The sequence below is a fragment of the Bos mutus genome, chromosome 1, assembly GCF_027580195.1.
Source record: "Bos mutus isolate GX-2022 chromosome 1, NWIPB_WYAK_1.1, whole genome shotgun sequence".
Lineage (NCBI taxonomy): Eukaryota > Metazoa > Chordata > Mammalia > Artiodactyla > Bovidae > Bos > Bos mutus.
The window spans coordinates 140287608-140308394 of NC_091617.1; the positions used below are offsets into that span (position 1 = coordinate 140287608).

At 43.2% G+C, this 20787-nt stretch overlaps 1 protein-coding gene and 1 pseudogene across 2 annotated transcripts in view; one reads left to right on the plus strand and one right to left on the minus strand.

The window, feature by feature from the left end:
• Positions 1-5928, plus strand: part of BACE2 (beta-secretase 2) — a 113113-nt gene extending 107185 nt beyond the window's left edge. For both annotated transcript variants that reach the window (XM_070376427.1, XM_005893015.3), the window contains one exon: positions 20-5928. In XM_070376427.1, coding sequence (XP_070232528.1) covers positions 20-273 — 254 coding nt within the window. In that variant the 3' untranslated portion in view covers positions 274-5928. The remainder of the gene's footprint in view (positions 1-19) is intronic.
• A 12969-nt stretch (positions 5929-18897) lies between these two features.
• On the minus strand, positions 18898-20101 carry LOC102272841 (actin, cytoplasmic 1-like; annotated as a pseudogene).
• Between the last annotated feature and the right edge of the window lie 686 nt (positions 20102-20787).

Here is a 20787-nt window from a genome sequence, read left to right on the forward strand (position 1 = left end):
CCCCCTTCTGTCTCCTCAGAAATCGCAGGTGCTCCGGTGTCTGAAATTTCTGGGCCTTTCTCAACAGAGGACATAGCCAGCAACTGCGTCCCTGCCCTGCCGTTGAACGAGCCCGTTTTGTGGATCGTCTCCTATACTCTCATGAGCGTGTGTGGAGTCATCCTTCTCGTTTTAATCACCCTGCTGCTACTTCCGGTCCGGTGTAGGCATCACCCCCGAGATCCCGAGGTGGTCAACGATGAGTCCTCGCTCGTACGGCATCGCTGGAAATGAAGAGAAAAGCCTAGTGACCGTGAACTCGACAATTAAGACGATTCAGTGCAGCAGGCAGGGGTTTTAAGGCAAGGCTTCTTCCTGTGCGCACTAGTCTTAAATCTCTGTTTTGCTTCCAGATGCCTTCCAGATTCACTGTATTTTGATTCTTGACTTTACAGCTTCCTCTTTCTCCCCTACTTCCAAGGAAAATGATAATAAAAAAGCACCTCATTCTTAATCAAAACAGAGTGAATTGGGCTTCAGGCTTTATGTAGCTGGTTATGCCAAACTATTTGGGTGTGCCACCCCCCACCCCCTCAACTCCCCCCAAAAAAAACCACACAGGCCTTGGCTTGTTCTCTTTTCCCTTCTATGTCTGGAGAAATAAGTGCATATACTTTATAACTCTTCTTAGCTAATGGGAAGCTTTTTGTATTGATCACATTTAAGGGTATTTTGTACCAGGATCCATCTGCGTCAAAGTGATACAAAAAGGTTTGCAATATGACAGTGGGAGAAGTAGTCTGGGGCCTGATGATAAAAAAACATCCTGCCCCTTTCTGAGTTGGAAGGAGAGCATCAGGCCCCTTTTCTGGGTCTCCCTGGGCTCTGCCTGCGTGTTCAGTTGCTTCAGTTGTGTCCAACTCTTGGTGACACTATGGACTGTCGCCCGCCAGGCTCCTCTCTCCACGGGGTTCCCCAGGCAAGAATACTGGAGTGGGTTGCCATGACTTCCTCCAGGAAATCTTCCTGTCCCAGGGATTGAACTCACGGCTCTTGCATCTCCTGCATTGGCAGGGGGGGGTCTTTACCACTAGCACCACCCGGGAAGTCCTGGGTCTCCCTGTGATCTGAAGGCGAGCTGGACTCTACTAGGAAGAGATGATCACTCAAGTCTCCACCAGCCTCTTCTGAAGACAGAAAGCCTTCAAATGCAAAGGAAGCCTACTCTTTGTACTCAATACTTGCATAGTACTATGGGTATGAAAGTAAAAACTACCTCTGTCAACACTTGGCCCAGGGTCCTGTGCCTGCTGAGGGTACAGGCAGCCTGGTTCCAGCCATTGCCCCCACCTAAAGAATCCTCTTTCCAGCAGGAGAAACGCAATAGGTGCTGAACTGCAGATCAACCTGGAGATGTTCTGTCACGGAGCTGGTTATCATCACATACGCTTACTCTTACCCAAAATGAATAAACACCGTATGAAGGAGAAAAACAGATTCTCTTTCAATAGCTTAACTGTTTCTTTTCCAGGTCTCCCCTGAAGGTAGGTTGCTGATTATTCTTTTGGGAAATAGAGACATGGCTTAGTGCCCATATCCCTGACCAGCTCTCCGAGGATGTGAGGGAATGTCTACTTTTTCCTGTGCTTTGGAACCATGAGCTTCTGTGCGCAGAACCGCCAAGGCTCAAGCACACCCAGCTGAAACAGCTTGACCAGGTGCGACAAGCAGCTGACCTACATGCTTCTTCCCTTTGGCATGTTCAGTCTTTGGTGATGAGTCAGGTGTGCGGTGGTTTCCTTGTTTGGGGAACTCCACACTTGCTAGCATTTATTTGAGGACTTTGGCAAAGAAAAGCAGAAGCCTTTAACTTGAGGTCATTACAAGAAGGGTTTAAAGGCAATATCCTTTCTCTTGCTGTGTGCCAAGTTCAAGGGTCCCTTTGCATCACTGTTGGGGTGGGTCAGATATACACTACAAACCCGGAAGGGCTCACTGAAGCATCGCCTCTGGCTGGGATGTTGTTCGTGTTCCTGTGGATGTTTCAGTCACCTGCCTGGTTCACTGTCTCCCCAAGTCACGTCCATATTGAGAAATAGATGACCCTGCCAAAGACGACTGTGCCGGAGAGATGCAGGGCCATTGATGTGTGTCTTAGTGTCCTCGCGGACACTAAGTGGGCCCCAGGGCCACTCAGTCTTGTGGCAAAGGACCGAGTTACATCTTAGAACATGGATCTTCTGTGTTCTTTAAGATGCCTTCAGGTGTGGCTGTGGTGAGAATGGGGCCCTCTTGAAATGGGATGAGAACAGGACATTGTCATCAGAAGTTCATTGCCATTTCCGGCCTCAGCTAGTTTAGAGGTAATAATTTCAAAATACATTTCAGAGATAGAAATCCCTGGGAAGTCCAATTCTCTTTTTGCCCTCTTGGCTTTTTCATGGGTTCCTATTTGGTGGTCCACTTTACCTGGACGTGAAGGTGACACCTCTTGACAGTACCTTCCCCTTGCTCTGAAAAACCCAAACTCCTGAAATAAAAGGAGGTGATTGTATATACGACCCGGTTAATTCTGCTGCTTATTGCTTCACTCGGGCATCTTCTGTTTCATTTGCCCGTGTTTGGTTTCTGAGCTGGAGACCGTCTCTCCTGCCACCAACTAGCAGGCATGGTTCCCAGAATACTTGATAATAGCAAGTTAGATTTCAGGCTTGGGTGTTTGAATGAAGTTTGCTATAATGCTGTGTATTTCCTATCAAATTTCCTCTACCTTTTCATCTGAGATGTCAGTGGATGTGACATTTTAATGGAAATACTGAAATTACAAAAGCATAACTTAGCAACAAGAATGAAATAGACAATTGAAATTGGGACGTTTTCCTGGCATGCCTTGCTGCTGAAATTTGGACTTTGAGTCAAAACCCTGTTAGTGACACGCACCTCCTCCAGTTATGTAAATTGATCCTTCGCTTGGCAAACCTTCAAGCAGGCTTGCTTTGAACAGGAAAGGAGATAGCAGCCCTTTGGGGGTATCATTTTTATCAGGCAGCACACTGTGGAAGGGGCTGGAAGATGGTCCTCTCCTGAAAGATGCAAATTAGCATCAGGTTTTTGTCAAAACCTTGTCAACTCTCTGATAGAAAAAGGATGTTTTTACGTGAACAATGTATTTTTTTAAATAGGCTGATGCTTTATATTCTTGATGAGTTATTCAGAAGCCTGAAATGAAACCCTGTCTTCAGAACCTGAAACTGTTTATCAAAAATAGCAATGAGATGGGGATTGATTATATTTTTTCCTCTGGAATTTAGAAGAACTGCAACCGACTGGTGTGTGATCACCATGGTGAACTATTTTGTGTTTCTTATGAGCCAAAACACAGGGACCTGGTGTTAAAGAAATAGATTCCTGGTGTGTGACAACAGGGACGGTCTCCCTGAACACAGCCCTCTCCCAGACTTTTGTAAGGATTTTTCTTACCTGCTTCTGTGAAATGCAGACTTTTTGGTCCGAAATAAATTTGGGGTCAGTTACAGTTCAAAACTGTGAAAGTAACTCCCAGCATTGAGGTATTAACAACTTCACAGAGCTTTGGGCTGTAGATTCTGCAAAGCAGTTTTGCTTTGGGGATTCCATTATCTCCTTCAAGAGAAGCAGAAGGACTATTTCTTCATTTAATAGGGTCTCCTCTCAAATAGAAATTTGTCAAATTCCTCTTACCAGATCCCCACTGGGGGAGTTGCCAGGCATGGTTTAGTGCCAAGTTCTAGCCTGGTGTCACCTGATGTCATTAGAAATAAATCACTGCCTGACAGCCGGTTCCATAAACAACAATAATTGAGTTTCACAGACTTCATCCTTATTAGCAGAAAGCAAATAATTGAGTGGAGTCCCAGTGCATTTTTCTCTTGCATAAACTTATTAGAGTTGATAACAGAACTGTTCAGAGGGAATACTTGCCACTGAGGGTGTTATCTCTTTTAGGCAAAACAACTAAACACCAACCATAAAATGTAAAATGATGAGTTTTGCCAAAAGAGACACTTAGATTTCTGGGGCCAAGAAAACTCCACACAACAGAAGTTGTTGTGTACAGTTTCCGTGGGTTTTAAGAATTTCAGATTTGAACTTGTGGCAGTTTTTCAATTAAATAGCAAGATGGAAAAATACATTTTGAAAGTGAGGAGGGGAAAATACAAATACAATCGAAAGTATGCTAACAAAATAAGCGGAATTAGCTCTTTTGGAAAATGGCTTCAGTTCCAGGAATCAGCAGATTTCTTTTACTCTTAACATTGCTGAAGCCATGGGAGATGTCATTTATTTCACACAGCTGAAAACTCCAAATTTCAAGAACATTCAAACTGGAAACATGTGTTAGATGTCAGCACAGAAACACAGAAAACGTGGCCCCTTACACTTGCTTGGCATTACCTGATCCAGGTGAAGACTGGTTCATCCAAGGAACAGGGAGTAGGTGCTGGTTGGGACTAGGAGAATTCTAGAACCTGGGAAGGGCAATGGGAATAAGAGGTCATATCCCTTGGTCAGTAGATGATGGCCAATGTCTGGATGAACTGAGAACATCCCAGGATGTCGTAGGAAACTCATTTCCCCCAAGTTTGGGGTGCAGCCTACTTTCTTAGGAATTTTCCAAAGGAACCTCTCAGGATGTACAAATTTGTCAAAGAGAAACTTGCTTTGGAGCCATTGCCTCTGTTCTAACACAACTGGAGAGATCTGAACTCCCAAGCAGGACATGATCCTTAGGTTGCAGGTTCAAGGTCATGCCCTAGGAAGTTCATGGGACGTGGTCAAGAGTCTGAAGCCAAAGGGAGCTGGTGAAGTTTAGGATCTGAGCATCCGGCCATGTCAACCCAGCCCTGCCGGCCAGTTCACTGACTCAGAATCCTGCAGCTTCATGAGCACACTCCTTCTCCAGCGATACCTGCTGTCAGTGACATGACCAGGAAGAAAGGCTTGGGGGCAGCAGAAACCTCCCTCAGGGTACCTGGACACCAGCATCCTCACAGGTCCACACTGGCTTTGAACGTACACATCCTTGTCAGAATTCGGGCAGCTCTGGACTCAGGAGATGCTAGTACACAAACCCAGCTTTCAGCCTTGGTAAGAACACCTTCCCGGGGGCAAGCGGAGATGGCCTGATGCCCCAAGTCAGCAACACTGTGGGATGTGGTCGTGAGAGCAAAGCCAGGCCTCCTAGTGATGCAGTGTATCTTCAAAACCTCTAGTTACTGGTATTAAGTATGAATGGGGTTGCCATTTCCTTCTGCAGGGTATCTTCCTGACCCAGGGATCAAACCTGTGTCTCCTGCGTTGGCTGTGGATTCTTCACCACTGTGCCCCCTGGGAAGCCCTAACACACAGGTGTGCCCCACACATATCTATATAAGTAGAATATTTTGCCAATGTAGATTTATAATTATAACTTATATAATTACAAATTATAGATTTATAAAATAGATTTTTGAATACAAACTCAGCTGTCATATTGATGATGTCATTAAAAGGAAACTTGAAATGTTGAAAATCTTTGGAACCTAGCCTAATTTGACATTGATATTTTTCCATAGAACTTCCTTCCTTCCCGTTGGAATAATTTTACTTTTTTTATTCATGATGCACGCATGGATCAGAATTACATGAGAAACCAGTGTCTAAAAAGGGCTTATTTTTTCTGGTTTTTTAAATGTTAGGTACAGAGGTAGTTGAAAGTTTCCTGATATAACTAAGGTTTTAGCTTGCTTCATTTCATGTGTTAGAATAAAATTTCACCTGCACCTCACCTTCTGGTAGTAACACTTCTGAGTGAGAGTTAAGAAAACTTTTCAAAAATTATCTTTGTGAGTTAAAGAAAAATAAGCAAAGCTAATTAAGAATCTATTCACTTGTAATGAGAATCACCAAAAATAAACTTTGGTAACCCCAGTTTCTTTTACAATTTGGTGTTCTTTGCTGCTAGTGGTGACTTGGAATGTTTAATTTTTTTTTTCCTTACTGTGGATATAATTTTACACATCCTTATCAATGAGGCTGGAAATTTAGGGTTGGAATTAGCATAATGAGAGGGGGGAAAAATGGATGAGATTTACCATGTGCTAATTAAAGATGAAGTTTTGTGATCTAGAATGATGTATTTCCTACTATGTCTGTTAATTTGCACCATTAAATATACTTAAAGTTTAAAATCCCTATGTTCAATCATGTAAAGCAGCCACTGATTTTTTCTCAAAAAGGGTGATTTTTCTGCACTAGCAGTGTTTATGTTTTGGCTAAAGAGTTGAAAGCCTTGTATTCTTAAAAAAAAAACCCTAAAAGTAGTGCTTTAGAAAATGTATTTTATGTGTGTATCTCAGATTTTCATCCTTCAATACACAATTCATACGTGTCACTTGTATTTCTGGAAATGCTTCAGGTTATTTATATTTCCCTTTTGGAATATTCCTCTATTTTTAATATATCATGTTGATTTAAATCTGTGTCACCATAGGACCAGGAGCAGGACTGTCGAGGTGTTTATGTCATCTGAAAAGAGGTTATCTTAGTTACTGATCAGTCTCCAAATTGTTATACACCTCAAAAGTGGAATTTTCTATAATAATCTTATTTTTCTACCTGTCTGTTCCACCAGTTTGAGATGTGCACCATTGAAAAGGAAATAAAAGAGCTGATTTGTTTGAATAACTACTACTTCCAACTTGTTGGGTTTGGAGTTTTTTTAACACTCAGTTCAAGTCACATTTCTGAAGTTACTGTCGGCAACATGTCATGGTCTGCTTACCTGCACTACTTTAATGGGGGTCCCTAGAAAATGTTCAAGATAGAGTTGAATGGAGGGTCCATGTCCAACCCTTAAGGTGTAAAATATGCTGGAAATTGAGAAGAATGAAATACTTTAGAATGTGAGAACCATCCTGGGGAGTGGTGGAGAGAAACCACCTGTAGAAAATACCCCCAACAAGTACATTTAAATGATCTCAAGGATGGAACAGGGCTGTCATGTGGGAACTGAAAATGGCCGGACCAGGAATGCTCCTGCCGGAGATGGGGCGGGGATGGGGGGCGGGGGGTGGTCCCCAAATGCTGCAGGTGAGAAGACAGCTCCAAGTCACGTGCCCGGGAGAGCACAGCAAAGGGTTTGCCCTTGTAGTGGGCCCACCTCCGAAAGCAGAGCTGCTTCTGGGCTGCACTTCCTGCCCAGGCGCAGTGCTCAGTCACACCTTCCAGAAGCCTAGGGACCCAGCTGAGAGGGGTGTGTGCCAACTCCAGCCAAGCACAGATACCTCATGGAGACGGACATCATCCCTGAGCCGTGGGCAACCCTTTAGAAAAGCAAACTTCTTTCAGTGACTGGACACTTTTTGGTTGACAATGGGCTTCCCTCATAGCTCAGTTGGTAAAGACTCCGCCTTTAGTTCTTTCTCAAGGACTATAGATGGGCTGCCCTGGTAGCTCAGCTGGTAAAGAATATCCCCGCAATGCAGGAGATTCCGGTTCGATTCCTGGGTCGGGAAGGTCCGCTGGAGAAGGAATAGGCTACCCACTCCAGTATTCTTGGGTTTCCCTAGTAGCTCAGCTAGTAGAGAATCCGCCGGCAATGAGGGAGACCTGGGTTCGATCCCTGGGTTGAGAAGGTCGCCTGGAGAAGGGAACGGCTACCCACTGCAGTATTCTGGCCTGGAGAATTCCATGGAGAATTTCCATCACCCAGGCAAGGGGAAAAAAGAGGGGGGTAGGGTCAAATCATTAGGAGGGGAAGCAATAGTTACTGGGGAAACAGAATAGGAGGTTTAATATCTCATAATAAAGCAGATGATTAGAGTTCAAATTTCACTTTTGTTGTCGATGCGGGTGTCCTAGGTTTATCAGTTTTGCCATTCTCAGCTGAGGGTGGCACTGCAAATGCCATTTTGCATACTTGCCACTAGGTGGCAATGTTGTGAAACTTTGTGGAATGACGTTTTGTGCTTTTTTTTTTTTCCCTTTCATCCTGGCGGGCTTTCACAGACAACTTTTATCCAGTGTGTCTGTGATTAAATTACATACAGCAACTATCAAGAGTGTCCACGCCTCCATTTTTCTCCAACATAGAACCTGCCAAGTATACTGGCTAGATGTGTAATCAATCTTGGGGGCAGTGTCCAAATACCTCCAGTTGTGGCCGGTTTGCTCGGCTGAGTCACAGGAAAGTAAACTCAATCAGGCAGATGCTAAAAAGTCCCCAGGTCCTCACTGTGGTGGCTGAGTCCAGACTGGAAAGATCAGCTTGTCTGATTACCAGAGCCATGATCTCAAACATAACTACTGTCTTTGTAAGGTTAAAAATTGGAAATTAAAAGGAAAGCTTTTTTTTTTTTAATATAGAAAGTTACTCTCTTTTAATTTTTTTTTTTTTAATCACACCACAAGGTCTCCAGGACCTTAGCTCCCTGACCAGGAATTGAACGGTGGCCACTGCAATGTTAGTTGCTGAGTCGTGTCTGACTGTTTGAGACCCCATGAACTGTACGCCTCCAGGCTCCTCTGTCTAAGAGATTTTCCAGGTAAGAATACTGGAGTGGGTTGCCATTCCCTTCTCCAGGGGATCTTCCCGATCCAAGGATGGAACCTGGGTCTCCCGCATTGCAGGCAGATTCTTTACCATCTGAACCACCAGGGAAGCGCCCCCGCCTTTTTTTTTTTTCAATATGGAAAGTTGCTCTTTAAAAAAAAAAAAAAGTTTAACCCTGCCACGAAGCATGCAGGATCTTAGTTCCCCAACCAGGAATCCAACCCTCACCGCTGCAATGGAAGTGTGGAGTCTTAACCACTAGACCTCCGGGGAATTCCCATGAAAGCTATTTTTATTTTAAATTTAAAAAGGATATATGCTAAGATAAAACTGCTACCAAGGAAAATATTGGGGAAGATATTTGTCACAAATACAAGGACAGAAAATAACATTTATAGAATGCAAATTCTGGCATCTTAGGTACATTATGACATTTCATCCTCAGAATGGGCCCCAACAGGTACACATTGTTACTACAAAATATCTTTTAAACCCTGGCTTGGAAGGCAGGGAGCCCAGAGAGCACAGATTCAGAGGAATCAAAGGGGACAGAGAAAGGGAGATCTCAAACCTGAACATGTCAAAGTGGTAAATAAATAAAACTGAAAAGGTCCTTCGCATGTAAAAATTGCATACAAATAATCCAGATATTCTGATGCTTTGACATCTGTGTCCTGTTGACTTGGAGAGACTGGACTTCTGGGGTTGGCCAACTCCCAGAGTGAGCAAGCAACTCAGCTGCAAGCAAACAACTCACCTGGGTGTGTGTCTCTCAGACGCAGAGCAACCAGAGCCTGCACCCCTAAGGTCTCCTTTATCCTTCATGGACTCTCATACTCTGGGCCACCACCCACTGTCCCAGTCACTCTGGGTTGGGTACCACAGGATTAAGGACAATCAGTGCTCCAGAGCCTGCTGAACTTAAGTCTAGGCAGCCCTAAACCTATTCACCCCGCCTTGCACACTCCTTCCGGTACAAATAAAAGCTCCTGCTCTCTCCCTTCTGCCTCCCTGCGCACCCTGCCTCGTCCTGGTGCTTCCTGCCTGGCCCGCATGGAATGCTGTGCCTCCTGTCTCTAGGGATGTGAGCAAAACAAACTTCTTCCTTCACGACAGTCATTTCTGCTGCTGCGTGTCTTAACTCATTAAAACAAACCCCAGATAGCCTTAAATACCAAAGAAGAGGAACATGAGAACCTGAGAGAGAAACATGCAAAACCTATGACCAAAAGCTGACAAAAGTGGTCAAGAAACATGAGTGTTCAGGTTTAATGATGTATGCAAAACGGTTCAGTACCTAAAAATCAAACAAGCAAGTTCTTAACGACGAACAGCTGCCTAAGAGGTGACTGTCTCCTCTTTGATGAGAAGTACAAACTGGAAGAAAAAAATTTGGTAGAGCCCTAAAACATCCCAGTCATCACTGAATCAATACTTATTTTAGAAACATATTCTAAAGAAACAGCAGTGTGAACAGACCAGGAAGCAGTGTACAGCGAGCAAGAAAGCAATTTGTGGAATAATATGCTAATACGACATCCATTTTAAAGAGAAATAGATGAATGTGAGAGGATAAAATATGAATCCAGTGTGTACATGAAATCCACATGAACCTGTCACCCCAAGAAGTGAGGATCCGGGATGAAAAGGGACAGCTTATGGGTTTTTAAACTTTTTTATTCAAGTAACACATTTACATCACTATTAAAAATGCAGGTAATCAAAAAAAAAAAAAAAAAAAACCAGTGGTCACCTGCCTCACCCCTGCCCACCCTTAGATCCTGCTGTGCAGAGGCAGCCCTCAGTCTTGTTTGCCCTGGTATTTACTTCCTTGTTTTTTATCAATAAATGATGTATTCATGCTAGGTTTGTTACATGATCAGAGCTGATCCTGTTGATTGGATCATGGCCAGCCTGAACATTTTCTGAATTCTGACATTTACTAGGGCCATCGCTGCCCCTTTCTGATTCTACATATCTGCTCCCACATCTGTGTCTACTGTTCTAGTTATGTCACTGTTGATATGGTTTTAATACATATATATAATGTTCTGTGCTCAGTCATGTCCGACTCTTTGTGACCCCATGGTCTGTAGCCCGCCACACTCCTCTGTCCACGGGGATTCTCCAGGTAAGAATACTGGAGTGGGTTGCCAGGCCGTCCTCCAGGGGATCTTCCCAACCCAGGGATCAAACCCAGGTCTCCTCAGGTGGATTCTGTCTGAGCCACCAGAGAAGCCCAATATAATTAATTAATATTAATATATGATTACTAGGTAATATAGGGCTTCCCTGATAGCTCGGTTGGTAAAGAATCTGCCTGTAATGCAGGAGACCCCAGTTCGATTCCTGGGTCAGGAAGATCCGCTGCAGAAGGCATGGGCTACCCATCCCAGTATTCTTGGGCTTCCCTTGTGGCTTAGCTGGTAAAGAATCTGCCTGCAATGTAGGAGACCTGGGTTCAATCCCTGGGTTGGGAAGATCCCCTGGAGAAGGGAAAGGCTACCCACTGCAGTATTCTGGCCTGGAGAATTCCATGGACTGTATAGTCCATGGGGTCACAAAGAGTTGGACACAACTGAGTGACTTTCACTTTCAGTTCAATAGGTAACATTTCCCAGTTAGTCATCTCACTAACATTGTTGTTGTTCAGTCACTAAGTCACATCCAACTCTTTGTGACCCCATGGACTCTAGCACACCAAGCTCCTCTGTCCTCCATTATCTCCTGGAGTTTGCTCAAATTCATGTCCATTGAGTCAGTGATGCTAACCATCTTCTCCTCTGCTGTCCCCTTCTCCTTTTGCCTTCAATCTTCCCCAGCATCAGGGTCTTCATTAGCATCATCCCGTGAGTCAGCTGTTCATATCAGGTGGCCAAAATATTGGAGCTTCAGCTTTAGCATCAGTCCTTCCAATGAACATTCAGGGTTGATTTCCTTTAGGGTTGACTGGTTTGTTCTCCTTGCATGTAACATTATCAAGTATATATTTTCCTAGATATCCTCTGGAAATACTGGGTAATATTTCTTAAATCATTCTTTTGAGATATGTTTTTGGAATCATGCTGAATTTATGGATGAATTTATGGAGAATTTACATTGTGACAAAACTGAGCCTTCAAATTCAATGGAATGGTGTAATCTTTGTCATTGGCCACATACCTGAGTAAAGTTTATTTTATGTAGATCCATGCCTATTTCTTGATAATTTAATTCCCAAGGTTTGGGATTTTCTATTATCATTATAAGGATATTTTTTTCTATAACATTTTTAAATTGGTTACTGCCAATGCAGGAGACATAAGAGACACAGTTTGATCCCTGGGTCAGGAAGATCCCCTAGAGGAGGAAATCGTAACCCACTCCAATATTCTTACCTGGAGAATCGCATGGACAGAGGAGCCTGGCAGTCATCTACAATCCATGGGGTTGCAAAGAGTTGGACAGGACTGAGCTTCTGAGCACACAATATATATATGAAAACATGTATCTGCAAATATATCTGAAAAATGCCTTTTTTCTATGTCCAATAATTGACCACACGAGTAAACTATTATTTCTAGCAAGTTTTCTTCCCTGCTTTAATTTTCTGGGGGGTTCCAAGAAGAAAACATTATCATCTGCAAGTGATGGCAATCTTCAGTTCAGTTCAGTTCAGTTCAGTCACTCAGTCATGTTCAACTCTTTGCAACCCCATGAATCACAGCACGCCAGGCCTCCCTGTCCATCACCAACTCCTGGAGTTCACTCAAACTCATGTCCATCAAGTCGATGATGCCATCCAGCCATCTCATCTTCTGTCGTCCCCTTCTCCTCCTGCCCCCAACCCCTCCCAGCATCAGAGTCTTTTCCAATGAGTCAACTCTTCGCATGAGGTGGCTGAAGTACTGGAGTTTCAGCTTCAGCATCAGTCCCTCCAATGAACATCAAGGACTGATCTCCTTTAGGATGGACTGGTTGAGTCTCCTTGCAGTCCAAGGGATTCTCAAGAGTCTTCTCCAACACCACAGTTCAAAAGCATCAATTCTTCGGCGCTCAGCTTTCTTGACAGTCCAACTCTCACATCCATATATGACCACTGGAAACACCATAGCCTTGACTAGACGGACCTTTGTTGGCAAAGTAGTATCTCTGTTTTTCAACATGCTATCTAGGTTGGTCATAACTTTCCTTCCAAGGAGTAAGTGTCTCTTAATTTCATGGCTGCAATCACCATCTGCAGTGATTTTGGAGCCCCAAAAAATAAAGTCTGACCCTGTTTCCACTGTTTCCCCATCTATCTGCCATGAAGTGGTGGGACCAGATGCCATGATTTTAGTTTTCTGAATGTTGAGCTTTAAGCCAACTTTTTCACTCTCCTCTTTCACCTTCATCAAGAGACTCTTTAGTTCCTCTTCACTTTCTGCCATAAGGGTGGTGTCATCTGCATATCTGAGGTTATTGATATTTCTCCTGGCAATCTTGATTCCAGCTTGTGCTTCCTCCAGCCCAGCATTTTTCATGATGTACTCTGCATATAAGTTAAATAAGCAGGGTGACAATATACAGCCTCGATGTACTCCTTTTCCTATTTGGAACCAGTCTGTTGTTCCATGTCCAGTTCTAACTGTTGCTTCCTGACCTGCGTATAGGTTTCTCAAGAGGTAGGTCAGGTGGTCTGGTATTTCCATCTCTTTCAGAATTTTATCTCCTTTCTAATATCGATGCCTTTTTTTTACATTTTCTTTTTAAATGCCTTTTGTGGCATATAGCACAATGTTTAAGCCAGTTTTTTTTAACTTAATTTTTAATAAGTTATACCTTCTCAAAGTTCAAAACTCAAAACAATAAATGGTAAAAAATCTTCTTCCCATGCCTGACACCTCATCTGCTTAATTTCAACAACTTGCCTGCTGCCCCCGCCACCTCTGCCAAGGCGACCTGTTAAGAATTTGCCATGTAGCCTTCCAACTTATCTTTAGGCACAGATTGGCGTGTATTCTTATGTTTCATCTTTTTTTCCATAAAAAAGTAGCAAACTACAAACACTGAGCTGCTTTCTTCCAAAAGAAAGAAAAAATTCACCTAGTTTACTTTGGCGATGCGCACCAGATGTTTTTCCAGATGCCTCATTCTGTGTGTAACCAGTTCCCATGTTGACAGCATCTGGGCTCTTTCCCATTTTGCTCCTAGAAAGTGAATAACCTTATACAAACATCACTATGTGGGAGGGTCCATCTAGTATTCATTTCCAGGAAGGGAACTGCTGGATCAGAAGACACTACCTTTGTCATTCTTGCAAGCACTGTCCAACTGCCCTTTCTAGGGATTAGTCCAGTTGACACTCCCATCAGTAACTGATGACTGATGACCTTTTTCCCTGTTCTCTCATCAGGAAATTGAGTATTAAGCTTTCGAATTTTTGCCAGGCTCAATAGTGGAAAATGATTTCTCTGCATCTCTGCCTGCATGCTCAGTCATGTCCGACTCTTTGAGATCCCATTGACTATAGCCCACCAGGCTCCTCTGTCCATGGAATTTTCCAGGCAAGAATATTGGAGTGGGCTGCCATTTCTTACTATGGGGGATCTTCCCGACCCAGGGATCGAGCCTGCATCTCTTGCATCTCCTGCAACTCTTGCATCTCCTGCAAATGATTCAGTGAAGTTTTAATTTGCATATATTTATTATGAGCAACTTTAGATATCTTTTCCTATGTGTAAAAGCCAGTTGGAGTTCTTTTTCTATGAATTCTTCAACTCTCTTGCCCCTTTTTCTACTGGGTTTCTGGTCAGTTTCTGGGGAATCCTGTATTTGGCGTCATGTTACAGGGTTCATATATGGAGGTCTCTTTATGCTAGTTCTGCGACTTCAGTAAATTACTTAACCCTTCCAGCCTGAATTTCCCAGTTGTGTAATGGAGTTAGTGATTATTCTGCATCACAGGGTTGGTATACAGCGTAACTAAACTAAGCTTTTTAAGTGTTCAGGTTAATGTCTGTCACATTAGAAAAACCATATGTGATAATTAATGGAAATTAACAGTTGCAATTTTTATTTCCAGTTTGTCATGTCTTCTGGCTTTGCTTGTGTCCATTTTTTTTCCTTTCTGTTTTTGCTTTTAAGACAAGCACATACACACATATTCAAACTTACTAAACATTTTTTACTATGTCTTTTGGATTTGAGTCTATTAGAAAAGCCTACCCAACTTCCAGTATGCTTTTTCCAGTAGTCATGTATGGATGTAAGAGCTGGATCATAAAGGAAGATGAGCACAGAAGAATTGATGCTTTTGAACTGTGTTGCTGGAGAAGACTCTTGAGAGGCCCTTGGACTTCAAGGAGACCAAACCAGTAAATCATAAAGGAAATCAATCCTGAATATTCTTTGGAAGGACTGATGATGAAGCTCCAATACTTTGGCCACCTGATGCGAAGAACTGACTCACTGGAAAAGACCCTAATGCCGGGAATGATGGAAGCAAAAGGAGAAAGGGCGGCATAGGATGAGATGGTTGGATGACATCACCGACTCAATGGACATGAGTTTGAGCAAGCTCCTAGAGTTGGTGATGGACAGGGAAGCCTGGCATGCTGCAGTCCATGGGGTCACAAAGAGTTGGACACGACTGAGCAACTAAACTGAACTGACCTAACTTGCAACTTTATAATGAAATATGTTTTCTTCTAGTGCATTTATGGCTTGTTGTTTTTTCTTAAAAAAAAATTCAGTTTTAATCCATATGGAATATATGCTTGTGCAAGATGGGGGATATGGTTTTTCTGTTGGATGGTTTACCCAGTTATATCAACGCTATTAACTAGTTCATCCTTTCCACTGGTTTAAAATGACATCACATGCTTAATTGTTGTGTGTGTGTGTGTGTGTGTCTGTTTCTGAACTTTCTTTTTCCATTTATGTTTATCCTCCATTGGTCTGTCCCATTGCTTGTGAGAACTCTGCTATTTAGGGTTTTAAAACTTTATCCTATGTTTTAATATTCATCATGGCTACATCACTCACATTACCCTTCTTTTTCAAAGTTTTCCTGGCTGCTCTTACTTTTTCATATCAACATTTGAATTAGCATATATTGATGCCCACAAAGTACATATCAGGACTTGGTGGAGATCACATATAATTTAACAGAGGGAGACTGACACCATTCTAACATTGAGATAGCCTATCCAAGAAGAGAAAATGTTTCTCTATGTTCATTACATCTTCTTGTTCCTTCAGAACATTTTGAAAATTCCTTGATAAAAGTCTTTCCAATTTCTTATTAAATTTATTTCTAGGTATTTAGTCTTTTTGTTGTTGCAAAAGAGATCTTTTCTCCCATTTTCTCCTAACTGGCTGATTTTTTTCTGAATATGAAAGCTGATAATTTGTGTATTAATTTTGCATGATGCTATCTTCATGAATCCTTTTGTTTGAGCCTTTCAGTTGAGTATTTGATATTTTGCAGATATAAAATTAGTGATGGTATCACATTATTCTTTCCAATTTTACATCTCTAGTTCCTTTCTTCTGATTACAAATCTAGTACTTTTAGTAGAGGGCTAAATAGTAGTGGGTACCCTTATTTTGTTCCCAACTTTAAAAACAGACACTAGGACATGACTGAGTGACTTCACTTTCACTTTTCTCTTTCATGCATTGGAGAAGGAAATGGCAACCCACTCCAGTGTTCTTGCCTGGAGAATCCCAGGAACAGGGGAGCCTGGTGGGCTGCCGTCTATGGGGTCACACAGAGTCGGACACGACTGAAGTGACTTAGCAGCAGTGGCAGAGAAAGATACAACTTATTATGTTGAGGAAGTATCCATCTCTGATGATTAACTTTGTGTGTAAGTGTTTCTGCAAAAGTATTTTTAGGTGATTTTGTTGTTGTTCAGTCACAAAGTCATGTCTGATTCTTTGCAACCCCATGGACTATAGCACACCAGGCTCCTATGTCCTTCACTGTCTCCTGGAGTTAGCTCAGATTCGTGTACACTGAGTCAGTGATGCTCTCTAGTCATCTCATCCTATGTTGCCCTCTTCTTCTTTTGTCTTCAGTCTTTCCCAGCATCGGGGCCTTTTCTAATGAGTTGGCTCTTCACATCAGGTAGCCAAAGTATTGGAGCTTCAGAATCAGTCCTTCCAATGAATATTCAGAGCTGATTTCCTTTATGATTGACGGGTTTGATCTCCTTGCTATCCAAGGGACTCTCAATAATCTTCTCCAGCACCACAATTCAAAAGCATCAATTCTTCAGCACTCAACCTTCTTTATGGTCCAACTCTCACATCCATACATGACTACTGGAAAAACCATAGCTTTGACTACATGCACCATTGTCAGCAAAGTCATGTCTCTGGTTTTTAATATGCTGTCTAGGTTTGTCATAGCTTTCCTTCCAAGGAGCAAGTACCTTTTAATTTCATGGCTTCAGACACTATCTTCAATGATTTTGGAGCCCAAGAAAAGAAAATCTGTCACTGCTTCCACTTTTTCCCTTTCTATTTTCCATAAAGTGATAGGACTGGATGCCATGACCTTTGTTTCTTGAATCTTGAGTTTCAACCAGATTTTTACTGTCCTTTTTCACCCTCATCAAGAGGTTCTCTTTTTTAGGTGATACTAACATTTAACAGTGAATGCTGAGTAAAGCACATTACACTCAGTAATGTGATTGGACCTGATCCAATCAGTTGAAGGTGTTAGGAGAAAAAGACTGAAGTCCGTGGAGAAAGAGGGAACTATGCTTCAAGACTGCCTTCAGGCTCGAGCTGCAACATCAGCTTTTCCTTGGGCCTCCAAATTGCAACCCACTTTGGCATTCTTGCCTTGAGAACCCCACAAACAGTATGAAAAGGCAAAAAGATACAACATTGAAAGATGAACTCCCAGGTCGGTAGGTGTCCAATATGCTACTAGAGAAGAGTGGAGAAATAGCTTCAGAAGGAATAAAGAGGCTGAGCCAGAGTGGAAACAATACTTAGTTGTGGATGCGTCTGGTGGTAAAAGTAAAGTCCGATGCTGTGAAGAACAATATTGCATAAACCTGGAATGTTAGGTCCATGAATCAAGGTAAATTGGAAGTGGTCAAACAGGCAAGAGTGAACATCAACACTTTGGGAATCAGTGAACTAAAATGGATGGGAATAGCGAATTTAATTCAGATCACCATTATATCTACTACTGTGGGCAAGAATCCCTTTGAAGAAATGGAGTAGCCTTCATAGTCAACAAAAAAGTCCAAAATGCAGTATTTGGTTGCAATCTCAAAAATGACAGAATAATCTTGCTAGGCTTCCAAGGCAAACCATTCAATATCACAGTAATCCAAGTCTATGCCCCAACCATTAATGCCAAAGAAGATGAACAGTTCTATGAAGACCTACAAGACCTTCTAGAACCAAAAAAAAAAAAATGTCTTTTTTATCATAGGGGACTGGAATGCAAAAGTAGGAATTCAAGAGATGCCTGGAGTAACAGGCAAGTTTGGCCTTGGAGTACTAAATGAAGCAGGGCAAAACAGACTTTTGCCAAGAAAACACACTGGTCAAAGCAAACACCCTCTTCCAACAACACAAGAGATGACTTTACACATGGACATCACCAGATGGTCAATACTGAAATCAGACTGATTATATTCTTTGCAGCCGAAGATAGGCTCTATACAGTCAGCAAAAACAGGACAGGGAGCTGACTGTGGCTCAAATCATGAACTCCTTATTGTAAAATTCAGACTTAAGTTGAAGAAAGTAGGGAAAACGACTAGACCATTCAGGTCTGACCTAAATCAAATCCAAATCAAAATTTGTGTGTGTGTGTGTGTGTGTGTGTGTGTGTGTGTTAAAAGTGTGCACTTTATTGAACTGGTCTCAAGTCAGTGTACAGGAAAGCCCTGGCTGCCTCCGCACCTCAACCTGCTCCCAGGGGGACCAAAAGTCTTCATACATCTCAAGTTGGGGGACAAAAAAAGGGGGCCATGATGGCTGACCATTCAACATAAAACAAACAAAAAGAACAAGTATTAAGGCAAAGATTAAAAATAGATTTTTCTTTGGAGTACATAATTTACACAAAAGCGATGATATCACCGCTCCCCACCCCCCCCCCATGTGGACTCGGGCGAGGAATGGCCCCTTCTCTTTAGGGAGAAGTGGGTGGCTTTGGGGAAGGCAAAGGACTTCCTATAACAATGTATCTCACGATATTTGGAACGACTATTAAAAAAAAAAAAAGTACAATCAAAGCCCACTGCCACATTGTAGAACTTTGGGGATGTTCCATCCAACCAACTGCTGTCACCTTCACCCTTCCGGTTTTTAAATCCTGAGTCAAGCGCCAAAAAAAAAAAAATTAAAAAAGACAAAAACAAAACAAATAAAGCAATGTCAATCTCATCTCGTTTCTGCGCAAGCTAGGTTTTGTCAAGAAAAAGGATGTAACACAACTAACAGTCCGCCTAGAAGCATTTACGGTGGACGATGGAGGGGCCAGACTCGTGGTACTCCTGCTTGCTGATCTACATCTGCTGGAAGCTGGACAGCAAGGCCAGGATGGAGCTGCCAATCCACACGGAGTACTTGCGCTCAGGGGGCGCGATGATCTTGACCTTCATCGTGCTGGGTTCCAGGGCAGTGATCTCTTTCTGCATCCTGTCCGTGATGCCGGGGTACGTGGTGGTCCTGCCAGACAGCACAGTGTTGGCATAGAGGTCCTTGTGGATGTCGATGTCACACTTCATGATGGAACTGAAGGTAGTTTCGTGAATGCCACAGAATTCCATGCCCAGGAAAGAAGTCTGGAAGAGAGCCTCAGGGCAGCGGAACCGCTCATTGCTGATGGTGATGACCTGCCCGTCCGGCAGCTTGTAGCTTTTCTCCCAGAAGGAGCTGGAGGCCACAGTGGCCATTTCCTGCTCAAAGTCCAGGGTGATGTAGCAGAGCTTCTCCTTGATGTCACAGACGATTTCCCGCTTGGCCGTAGTGGTGAAGCTACATGCTCCTAGCTACTAGCCATGCTCCGTGAGGATCTTCATAAGGTATGTCAGGTCCCAGCCAGCCAGGTCCAGACGCAGGATGGCGTGGGGGGAGGGCCTACCCCTCATAGATGGGTACCGTGTGGGTGACCCCATCACCGGAGTCCATCATGATGCCAGTGGTGTGGCCAGAGGCATCAGGGACAGCACAACCTGGATGGCCACGTACATGGCGGGGGTGTTGAAGGTCTCAAACATGATCTGGGTCATCTTCTCACGGTTGGCCTTGAGGGTTAAGGGGGGCCTCAGTCAGCAGCATGGGGTGCTCCTCAGGGGCCACACGCAGCTCGTTGTAGAAGGTGTGGTGCCAGATCTCCATGTCATCCCAGTTGGTGACGATGCCGTGCTCAATGGGGTACTTGAGGGTCAGGATGCCTCTCTTGCTCTGGGCTTCATCATCCACATAGGAGTCCTTCTGGCCCATGCCCACCATCATGCCCTGGTGCCAGGGGCACCCCACAATGGAGGGGAAGACAGCCTGGGGAGCATTGTCACCCACGAAGCTGACTTTGCACATGCCGGAGCCTGTTGTCGACCACAAGCGTGGCAATATCATCATCCAGGAGAACAGTTGCTGTGTCCACCAGTGGTGAAAATGGAGCAGCGAAGGCGAGAAGCCTGTGCTGGCGGGGCAGACGCAGACTCGCATGGACATACAGTGGAAATTACAAAAAGATTCAAGGGATTAGATCCGATAGATAAAGTACCTGAAGAACTATGGACAGAGGTTCCTAACATTGTACAAGAGGAAGCAATCAAAACCCTCCCCAAGAAAAAGAAATGCAAAAAGGCACAATGGTTGTCTGAGGAGGCTATTTGTAAAATAGCTGAGAAAACAGAAGCGAAACACAAAAGAGAAAAGGAAAGATATACCCATTTGAATGCAGAGTTCCGAAGAATAGCAAAGAGACATAAGAAAGCCTTCTTAAGTGAACAATGCAAAAATAGAAGAAAACAACAGACTGGGAAAGACTGTAGCTCTTTTCAAGAAAATTAGAGATACCAAAGGAAAATTTTATGCAGAGATGAGCACAATAAAGGGCAGAAATGGTATGGACCTAACAAAAGCAGAAAATATTCAAAGGAGGTGTCAAGAATACACAGAAGAACTGTACAAAAAAGGTCTTAATGACCAGGATAACCACAATGGTATGATCACTCACCTAAAGCTAGACATCCTGGAATGGGGAGTCAATTGGGCCTTAGGAAGCATCACTA